Source organism: Labrus bergylta, chromosome 15 (genome assembly GCF_963930695.1).
Source record: "Labrus bergylta chromosome 15, fLabBer1.1, whole genome shotgun sequence".
Lineage (NCBI taxonomy): Eukaryota > Metazoa > Chordata > Actinopteri > Labriformes > Labridae > Labrus > Labrus bergylta.
The window spans coordinates 28,115,107-28,126,601 of record NC_089209.1 but is presented as its reverse complement, the minus strand read 5'-3'; the positions used below and the strand labels follow the sequence as shown (position 1 = coordinate 28,126,601).

Below are 11,495 nucleotides of genomic sequence, written 5' to 3'. Positions count from 1 at the left end.
ATCCTCTGCATCCTAAATAATTTCGACATTGTCATTTATGTCTTCCTATTTCCCTCATTTCACAACATTAGATTTTATTTCCTCTTTGCTCGTCTCTCCCCCAGCTCGCCCCCTCTGGTGTGCTCGTCTCCTCCCTCTACAGCCCGCTGCTGCTGCTCTGTAGGACACTTTGATGGGGGGCCTCACCACTGTTTGTACCACCGTCTTCGATACTTCTTAGGAAGAGCATTTATGTCCGATTCTACAATTCTACAATTCTACAATTGACTTAGCAGACGCTTTTATCCAAAGCGACGTACAGTACATCAGAGAGTAAGTACAACACAACGCAAACAATCAGCTTTGAGTCCGACACAGACATAGCGCTGGCCAGCTGTCTGCTGCTCAACAATGTTGAGTGCCACAGAGGACACAGCTCACACCTCCTGCACAATGTATGACAATTCATTCAAAAGATGGAGGGAAGAAAAGAGAGGCCCTGTTTAATGCTGAGGTTTTATTATAAACCAAATTTTCTTTTTGTAATATTCAGAGATTTATCTGCTATAACTGGAAAATACTGTACATTCATTTGCCTCTTCCACTGATACCTATTTTGCGCTTGCCGTCGTCCTGCTTTCTGTCCAAACTCTCTGTGACGTAAACCAGTAGAACATGCAAAAACCTAACTTAAATAGAACCGCCTCTACAAGGTTTGCACCTGTTGTCATTCACGCAGATTTTCTTAGTAGATCACCCAAAAATCACACACTCACCAAACATGCAATTTATTGGAGTGAACACACAAGTCTTTACTTTGGATCTTATTCTATCAGGCCCATGAGTAACAAACCCACTACTGACCTGATTTGTATACTGCGGGAGTCGTACTATACAAATGTCTATCTGTGTGATCAAATACGTTTTCACCTGAACATGATGTTTTTTGAAAATGCAAACCAACAAAGATTCTGTTTTCAGAGATGGTTCTCACATGAACATGGCCCAAACACGCCCATAATTCAGATGTTCATCCCTTATCTTCTGTGTCTTTGTTCATATTTTCTTAATTATAACACAACTCAATGTTCCAGGTATCTTTATTAATTGATGTAAATATGTTTTTGTTTTTTTTTACTTTTCGCTGTTTTTGTTAATAACATTCCTGTTTTTTTTTAGCTCAATAAAGTTGATCTTTATCTCCTCTTTATCTTTAAAAAGTGACCTTTGTTGTGCAGACAGAAGATTCAGCATTTGAAAGATAAAAACAAAACACATTAAAAGTTCACTGTTCAAGTGACGTCCAGATTAAAAAACATGAAAAACAAACATTCAAAAACATTATTACACACATCATACATTAAAGTCATGAGGAATTACTTTAGAAGACACCCACCAAACACAACATAATTTCTCTACACATCTCCATTTATAAAATAAATCTATCTTTGTGTGACTGAGCTCTTTTAAAAGGTGTTTAACTGCATGTGTTCACTAAATCAAGTTGTGATTTTAGGAGCCGTGTGGTTTCATTATCATGTGAGAGGAAGTGTTTGTTTCATCTGTTCAGCAGGTTTTTAACAAAGACAACTGACAAGTTTACAATGAATCAGAAGAGATAAAAAAACTATTTTCTGATGCTAAATAAAGGAGTGTAGTACTATGACTGACAGCTCTGTTGACCAATGAGGCTCCTGCAATGCTGTGTGGAACGGATCATCAGATGAACTTTCCATAACCTGAGTCCACTTCAGACTGACAGGAGAATCTGTAGTAACCTGAGGGACCTTTGACCTTTGAGCAGGAAGTAAAATGTGTGTTTGTGTAAGTGGAACGGGCAGTATGTTAAATCAGATGCTCCTTTGCTTTAGTTCAACAGGAGGAGGTGGAGATTACTTAGAGTCTGAACAGAACCTTGTAAGGGTGCTCAGGATGTAAAGTGAAAGTGTTCACCAGAAGCCTCTAACAGAGAGTGACGCTCTCTCTGGAGCCGTGGTTCAGTTTGTCAGGGCGGTACACCTCGGGGGGGATGGAGCTCCTGCGTCTCTTCTCGCTGAGCTTTGAGATAATCAGGTGGAATATCTCCACGATGTTGAGGATCACAGAGAGAGCAGCCATGGCCATCATGAAGACAATGAAGACGGTTTTCTCTGTGGGTCGACTTATGAAGCAGTGTACAGGAGAGGGACAGGGGTACTCTGAAAATGTGATCTTAGGAGGCATGAGGATGAAGCCATACAGGAAGTACTGTCCCACGAGGAAGGCCACTTCTAGAAGGATCTTTATCAGTAGCTGCATCAAGTAGCTGCACAGCAGGACGCCTTTCAGCTGCACTTTGCCGTGCTCGTTTGAATACTTGGGAGCCTTCATCATCCCGTTCTTACCCAGCTTCTGCTCCAGGCGTCTCCTCAGCTTATTCTCTCTGCGGATCACCAGCAGCACGTGGCCCAGGTAGACCAGCGTGGGTGTGGACACGGTCAGGATCTGCAGGACCCAGAAGCGTGTGTGGGACAGGGGGAAGGAGCGGTCGTAGCACGCGTTCTTGCAGCCGAGGCTCTTAATGTTGCAGTCCATGTTGGCCTGCTCATCTCCCCAGATTGTGTCCACACCAGCAGCCAGGATGAAGATTCTGAAGAGAAAGAGGACGCTCATCCACACCTTCCCCACCACTGTGGAGTGAGACTGCACCTTGTCCAACAGGTCGGATAGAAATGACCAGTCCCCCATGACGAGGCCTGCACAGAGACCACACAGGACAGATCACATTTTACACACACAACAAAGACTTTCAAGTCATGGAAGACAAGATGATGGAGGGGAGAGAAACACAATATCAAAATGTTCAGTAGCCTTCATCAAAGAGCGACATGTGGCGTATGAAGCAACAGAGTTCCACTCTTAATGTGCTTTCATTAAACTCCTGAAGTTTATCAGTCTGAGCGTCATGTGTGAACACAAACATCTGAATGTTTCTCTCTTCACCCAGAGTTTCTCCTCCAGCCTCCTCGTATTTATTCTGCAGAAAGTCAGAGTGGAGCCGGGGGGGTGACCTTTATTCCCTGTGATCGCTGCACAACCATAGACTGTCTGCACGCCACCTCTACCATCTCCGTGCTCTAATGAACCTCCTGCTGCATGTTTCCTGTTCTCCAGTATGTTCTTCTCCACTCTTTAGTTCACACTGAGATTCTCTTCAACTACACGCAGCATTGATAGAAAGTGACATATTCTGTGTTACATCTCGACTCAGGAGGCCCCGCCCTAATACTCTCCAGCTGTGAGGTGCATGTGTGAACAACCAAAATACTGATGGACTCTTTACCCAGCTTCCTCTATCATCAGCAGAATTAAATTAAATAATGACTTAAGCCTTTCTTTTCATCTCACAGATGAACTCACTTAAAGATAAATATGTCTTTATAACAACAAGAGAGGTTCTACAGCAAACTCTTTTTCTTTATTTCTATGTTTTTTTATTAAATGCTTATTATTTGTATATATTAGTGCTCTTTTCAGATTTCTGCTTTAGATTCCAGATCACATCTCTGGACTCCTCCGGTGAAATCAGATGAGTTTAGACAGTTAATAATAATCTGTCCAATCAAACATGAGAGATAAATAACATCATTAAGCCATCTTTTTTCAAACGGATCAATAATTGTTGTCATAAATCAGAATGAACGCTGATCCTACCTGGTTAATGAGCCGTGTTCAGTCTCTCTCTCTCTCTCTCTGCTTCGTTCACTTCCTCCTTATAAATCATGCTGAGGCTGCACAATCACTCCCACCACCCTCCTCACAACACGTCACTCAGGCGTGTTGAAATACACTCGTGAAAATATTTTCACGGACAATAACTGACCCCAGATCAGTCACTGCTTTAAAAATGTCTGCTCAGGTACGTGCTGTAGTCCTGCAGCTCAGGACGGTTTTCATCCCTTCACAAGAGAGAAAGAAGCTCTTGTAGCTCCACATATGTCTCTGTGCTCATTTAAGTGTTTGTCTGCTGACGTTATGAGGGCTGAAGAGCTGTTTTACCCTAAAAGAGGATCTTGTCGACATACGTTATGAGGGCTGAAGAGCTGTTTTACCCTAAAAGAGGATCATGTTGACATACGTTATGAGGGCTGAAGAGCTGTTTTATCCTAAAAGAGGATCCTCTTGACATACGTTATGAGGGCTGAAGAGCTGTTTTACCCTAAAAGAGGATCATGTTGACAACATGTTCAAAACATCAGATCATTCTCTGGCCTTATGCTCCAAATGCCCCTCTCTCGCTCCATGTCCTATTGTTTACGGTGAGAAGGCAGACTCAGAGGGCAGAACAAACACCTAGCTGTGGGAGTGTTACCCACCTGGGGGAGGGGCTACTGCCCTTTGTGATGTCATGAAGGGAAAATCTCCAAACGGCCTGTTTGAGCACACATTTTCTGAAGAGTGGAGCAGGGAGAAGACTGGATGGAGATGGACTTTTCTCATCATTGGGGGGTTTGTAGACAAACTAGGGACACATATTAGAGTTAGAGGAACATGGTGAAGTTTACTTTGCATAATATTTTACCTTTAAAGTCTGGGCCAAACAGCTCGATGTTCTTACCAAACTTTTCTGGCTGCCAATGGAAACATGTTCCAACAAAGAAATCAACCATAATCCCTATTCCTAAGTGTTGGGCCACGCAGGCTTAGGACAGTCAAACAATGGACTTGGGCCTGCACCTCTGTAAAAGCCTCATTTGAGTTATTCACTGAGATCACAAAGAGGCCTAAAAGGACTCTTAATCCCAGAATCCCCTGCGGTACTTCACACCTACGCGTGAAGTAAGGGGGGACCGGAACCTCTCTCTCCTCATTGGAGGGGACCTGAGGTAGACCCCCCATGGAGCAGGCCAGGCTACAAAACTCCAAGACTTCCATTGTTCTCTCTCTTTCCACGCGCTGACTTCTAGTGCTCGGAGACCCAAGCTCACCTTCTGTTTCTGCAACAATCTTCCTTTGTTTTAAGTTTTTTTGGCGCGCAGGTAATCCGCGACCGGCAGTGTTCTAAATTCCGAGCTCGGATTGTCCAGTGAACGCATCTCAGTTTCTCGGAGAGCGTCAGACTATTACAGATTATCAGAAAGATAACGGTCTTATTCCGTCCTGCAACGAAAGGACATCAAAGGACATCTTTCCACTCGACGGAGAACCAACGAAGCCGCTCTCGCCGTAAGGGACCCTCGCCGCCATCAGACGCCTCTGCACCAGGACGGACAGAAGATCTGCTCCATTGCCGGACTCTTTTCCTTTCACCAATCGCGGACAAAGCGGTTCACAAGTGAGGCTTAATTAGGTCTGGGCAGAATTAGCTTTAGAGAGTGTTTTTAACAATTGTTGATCGAAGCAGAAACTGTAATTTTTTATCTTTGTTGGACCGCTGCGTCCTGAGTTTTAACTGTTTAAACTCTTGTTGTTGTTTCGGACCGCTTCGTCCTATATGTGTTTAGCGTAACAGCGTTATAACCGGGTATTACTCTTCTGATCAGAAAGGCCAGTGTAAGCCGTATTAACTTGAATTCGGCTATTGGTTTGTTTCTGTGAATGAAGGGAATTACTCCGAGTTGTGGCGCGGGAGTCGGACTGTGATCCGGCCTCTTCAGGCACGCATTTCTCTTTTATTCTCTTTTATCCTCTTTTATTTCCTCTTCTACGAACATACACACACACACACATATTCTTGTGTAAACGTACATCTGGAGACCAACTCCACCACCGCGCCATTACGCACAGGGATCTATACACTCGCGGCTATCCAGACGCCTCAGAGACACAGATCGTGTAGGGTTGAACTCGGTCTCTTTTAGACATTAAGGCCACGTTTAGGCCTTTGTTAGGTGTGCGCCATCGGAAGGGCGACCACGTGGGACAAAGTAATCTTCCCCCCCTTTTTCTCTCCCTTTCATCCACGCACGCACGCACCCAGGTCCTTGTTAGGTTTGCGCCATCGTGAACGACCACGTGGGTACAAAGCCATCTCCCCCCCTTTTTTTCTTCCCCCTCTCTCTCTCTCTCTCTCTCTCTCTCTCTCTCTCTCTCTCTCTCTCACACACACACACACACACACCTACATTCACACCCCTTCCACAAGCCTTTGCTTGATAATGTTTGTTGCTTAGATTAGTTTATAATAGTTATTTGTTTGATTAAGTTCATTGATTTTGGATTTATGTTGCTTTGTTTAAATAAATTCTGTTATAATTTAAGAGAGCAGTTGTTTGTGATTACTGGTGTATTTGCATTGTGATATAAGCTGGGTGCGAAGGCTTTGTGTACGGATTTCACGCCTTCAATTTATTAAATATAGTTATTCATTATTAATAATATTAGTAATTAAATAACTAATTTGAGTGATATTTTGGTTATATTTACCTGATTACAGGTTGGTGCCCCAAAACGAGATTAAACATAGTTTAATGATATTTTATTTATATTATTAATTATTAAATATAATTATTAAAGAATATAACCAAAGTTGACTTGATACAACCCCAACATAAGAAATCTTGATCCTAAGAAATGCAGGGAGAGAGTTACATGTAATCACTCCTGTTGCAGTTTGCATGTAGGTGTACGAGAGGTGTGGAGGACGCCACCTTGACTCTAATGCAAACAGTCACTGAACATCTTGATAAGCCAAAAACCCGTTTTGTCAGGACCACACTAATCGAGACAGAAACAAACCCGGGACCAGAGTGCTCAGAGATCCAGACCAAGACAGGAATCTAGACTGAATCAAGACAAAGACCGAGTCAAGTCCGAGACCATGACAGGGCGAGACAAAGACCGAGTCAAGTCCAAGACCATGAATATCATTGAAAAGTCATCATCTTGAGTTGTCGTCTCTCAACCAGAAGGTTGAGGGTTCGATCCCCATCTCCTGCAGCAACATACGATGTGTCCTTGGGCAAGACACTTAACCCTGAATTGCTCCCATCAGCGGTGTATGAGTGTGTATGAATGGGTTACTTTACACAGCAGCCTCTACCATCAGTGTGTGAATGTGTATGAATGGATGAGTTAATACTGATGGACTCTTTACTCAGCAGCCTCTACCATCAGTGTGTGAATGTGTAGGTGTGACCTGTGGTGTAAAAGAGCTTTGAGTAGTCAGAAGATTAGAAAAAGTGTTATATTCTCAATAATATGTATATATATATATATATATATATATCTCAAGTCCATTTACCATTTACGTTAACGCGGGGAAGGTTGCAGATGTAACTGGGATAAAAATCAAACAACAAATAATTAATAGTTATTTAATGTTTTACAAATGGAGTGTTTTCCTTCACAGTAATGACACGGAAAAGTAGCCAATCAGTGGTAGTCTTTTTTTTTTTTTTAAGATTTATTTTGGGCTTTTTGTGCCTTTAATGCAGAGAGAGGACAGTGGACAGAGTCGGAAACCAGGGAGAGAGAGCGGGGAATGACATGCGGAAAGGGGCCACAGGTGGAAGTGAACCCGGGCCTAATGCTTGAGATGAGAGTCTTAATACATGGGACGTGCGCCCTAATCATTGCGCCACCAGCGCGCCCCCTATCAGTGGTAGTCTTGACAAGGTATTGATTTAAAATGCAGAGGCTGCCCAGTCTGAGACTAAGACAAGACCGAGTCCCAGCTGTCCTATCACCATGACAACACAGCCCAACGTTTGAGTGTCACCATGTTAGAGGAAAGCAGCCATCCTTTGCATCCCTTTCTTCAGCTGCTGCCATCAGGGCTAAGCTGCAGAATATCCTGTGCTAAAACAACAATCATAGAAATTTTTTTTTACCTGTTGCAATAAAATATCTCAATCAGTGATATGATTTATTTTATTAAATCTATATTATTTATCAATCAATCAATCTTTATTTGTATAACGCCAATTCGTAACACGTTATCTCGAGACACTTTACAAAAGAGCGGGTAAAAGACCTTACTCATTTCTATATTACAAAGACCCCAATGTTAATCCTTCATGAGCACTAAGCGGCATCTAGCAAAGTTTCAGTGGGAAAAAAAATGTCGTTTAAAGAGGCAGAAATCTGGGGAAGTAGAGAGAGGGGGAGGAGCTCAGACGTTCAGTGGGGGTTCGAGGTGGTTTGGGCGTCTGATTAGGATCCTCCTGGCCACCTCCCTTTGGAGGTTTTCCATGGCACGCCCAACCGGGAGGAGACCCCGGGGCAGACCCAGAGTTCACTGGAGGTATTATATATTGCCTCGGAATCCCCCAGGAGGAGCTGGAAAACACTGCCGGGGAGAGGGAAGTCTGGGCTGACTTACTTCACCTGCTGCCACCGTGACCCAACCTCCCCAAGAATGATCATCAGATCAACAGACAGTCCCCTCTGATCTACAGAAACAGGATACATCTTCATCATCACACTCCCAACTTATCTTATCACTCTGACTCCTCAAAACATCTGTTCTTTATCTGATAAAGTCATAACATGTCACAATGTCATATCAACCCTCTTAAGAGTCAGACACACACAATCATTCCTCTAACAGGGTGTGTTTATGAATGAGCACACACTCACTGTAGGTGTGTGATTGTGTGTGTGTGTGTGAAATTGGGAGGTAAATGTGATTTACAGTGTGACAGAGGAGGTGAGGTGGAGCTTCATTAGAGGAACTCAGTGTGACCAAACATTTTCACCAGAGTCATCAGAATCATCATGAGTGAGAGAAAGGAGAAGCTGAGGAGTGTGTGTGTGTGTGTGTGTGTGTGTGTGTGTGTGTGTGTGTGTCTGTGTCTGTGTCTGTGTGTGTGAAATTGGGAGGTAAACGTGATTTACAGTGTGACAGAGGAGGTGAGGTGGAGCTTCATTAGAGGAACTCAGTGTGACCAAACATTTTCACCAGAGTCATCAGAATCATCACAAGTGAGAGAAAGGAGAAGCTGAGGAGTGTGTGTGTGTGTGTCTGTGTGTGTGTGTGTGTGTGTGCGTGTGTGTGTCTGCGTGTGTCCTGCTCTGATCAGAGTTTCTCGTCTAGTTTGAACAGCATTTTTAATTCAGGACAGAGTTCACGCTCTAAGAACATTGAAGGTGTGTGGCTCAGTGGTTAGTGTGCGCGCCTCATGTGTGGAGGCTGTGGTCCTCAGAGCGGGTGGCCTGGGTTTGAATCCAGCCTGTGGCTCCTTTTCCCGCATGTCATTCCACTCTCTCTCTCCCTGAGTACAGACTCTATTCAATGTCCTGTCTCTACAATAAAGGCAGAAAAAGCCCAAAAATAAATCTTAAAAAAAAGACAGTTCCAACATAGGCAGAAGTTACACCTAAAATCTTACACCTAGCTCCGAGTAGGTGTGACGTCTTCTGTAAAATGTGGTTGTTATGGTGATGCAGAGGGTCTGTTTGGGGTCAGCAGTGTGTTCTCTATGATAGATAACATCCCATATAGTCAGGCAGCAAAATAATGGGGACACGCCGGACAAAAGTACCACATTTTCATCACCATAGCTTTTTATGTTGGGAGCCGCTCCATCAAGATGGCGGTTCCAAGGTGGCGGCCATGTAAAGTCTCTCAGTGCCAAAATGTCTTCCAAGCCACTAAGAAGGTCAATCTTTGTGCCTATATTCATTTTGTGGGTCAAGGGATTCATTAAAGCTATTGAAAATATCCCTAGATGATTATTTATGCCAAGATGAAATGAACATGTTCATTTTATCAATGTATTACATCAGTTTCAACTTGGTTACTAAGTAACACGCATAGAAAATATAGCAAAAACGATGACTACATCCTGGATTAAAGAAAGACGATTGGCCTTCCAGTCGGTAAGAGCTAGGTGGCTAAACAGATTACGTAGAGACAACTTTAGCCTTTCCAAAAATACTCTTGTGTGTAGCAGGCATTTCTCGTTAGGAGACTTTTTAAGGACTCCTGGGGGTCTTTGAAGACTAAACCACACCCATTCGTTTTTCTTGGAATAGCTACATGCTACCCACACAGAGACGTAGAGTGTGTGAGCGTCGAGCAGAGAGCTCCCAGCGGGACTGACCTGCAGACTCTGCAGAGCCAGATAGAACCAGCAGCCCCGGCTCATGACTACTGCCTCTCACCATGTAACCTGCATAAAAAGATCATGGAGCTCCAACACCAACCGGATGTGCTACACCTAAAGCCCATTCTCCTGTGTAATATTATGTAAGAGCTGCTTCATATAGGTAAGATAATAATAAAAAAAGGTTCAACATGAACTATACTGGTCATATCAGTTTGTACATGTCAATATGTGAAGTGCACATGAACCACTCTGCAGATCCAACTGTGAACTTTACACATTCAGTCACAAGCGTATAGCCAAATTAGATTCATTCCAATCTGTTTTTGTACATATTGTATTTCAGATCACCAGATAATCCAACACAAAAAGATCAAGTTGGAGCTCAGATAATAGTTACAGGTGAATTCAGGGCATGGTGGGTACAGAGCTTTATTTACTCAAAACAAGGATATAGAAAGAACTGGATTCATTTTGGTCCACACTCCGAGGAGGAAATGGATTTGATGGAGTCGGAGAGAAAACTTAATAATACACCAGAGCAGTGGTTCTGAACTCGTCTCAGGACCCACCACTGACTCCTCCATGAGAAATCACCACCCACATTTCTGATATTTAACAACCAATCAGATTGATTTAATGAAACATTGTGCAGTAGACGTTACAAAACAAGGGATGGAGGCAAGAAAATGAACAAATCAAACAGCGCTTTGTAGACTTTCTAACACCTTTTTTTTTTTTAAAGATTTTATTTTTGGGCTTTTGTGCCTTTTTAATGCAGAGATAGGACAGTGGATAGAGTTGGAAACCAGGGAGAGAGAGCAGGAAATGACATGCGGAGAGAGGCCATGGGTGGAGGTGAACCCGGGCCTCCCGCTCAAGATGACAGCCTCAATACATGGAGCGCGCGCCCTAACCATTGCGCCACCAGCGTGCCCCTCTAACACCTTTTTTATCCCAGCTTCACATTCCTGACCCACTGAAAATGGCTTTGCGACCCACTTTCAGGTCCCGACCCACCAGTTGAGAACCACTGCACTAAAGGATACGTGAGCAAAGAGAAAAGAGGGGAGTGATCAAGTGATGGAAGTCAAACAGAAGAGACATCAGGATGACAAGAGGAGGAAGAATCATGTCTAAACGCTCGAGAGGAAAAGAAGTGTTTCTCCTCAGGTGTTTCTCAGGTGTTTCTCCTCTCAGGTGTTTCTCCTCTCAGGTGTTTCTCAGTTGTTTCTCCTCTCAGGTGTTTTTCCTCTCAGAAGCGTGATGATTGTATATGAGAAAATGGAGCACCTACAGTCTGTGAATAATAGGAACAATAGGAACTTTGTGCAGAAAACAGCTTTTGTTGCCATGGTAATTAAATGATCTGTGGACATTCAGGAGAAATCTGATAAAAATGGCAATGGACGCAGACAGAAGATTTGTGGACGTGGTGGGTATCACGGGAGAGGAACTTAACATCATACTCAGAGAAAGACTCGCTGA

At 43.4% G+C, this 11,495-nt stretch overlaps 1 protein-coding gene across 1 annotated transcript; it reads right to left on the bottom strand.

Moving 5' to 3' along the window:
* Positions 1-1,061: 1,061 nt before the first annotated feature.
* Positions 1,062-3,751, bottom strand: LOC109994044 (gap junction Cx32.2 protein). Its single transcript, XM_020647207.3, has 2 exons — positions 3,673-3,751; positions 1,062-2,714 (listed from the first exon to the last, which is right to left on the bottom strand). Exon 2 carries the CDS (start codon positions 2,704-2,706, stop codon positions 1,942-1,944), a length of 765 nt encoding a protein of 254 aa, XP_020502863.1. The 5' UTR covers positions 2,707-2,714; positions 3,673-3,751; the 3' UTR covers positions 1,062-1,941.
* Between the last annotated feature and the right edge of the window lie 7,744 nt (positions 3,752-11,495).

What these genes read in the sequence shown, in the direction of transcription:
- LOC109994044 (XM_020647207.3), bottom strand. Translation starts at nt 2,706, where the DNA reads ATGGGGGACTGGTCATTTCTATCCGACCTGTTGGACAAGGTGCAGTCT.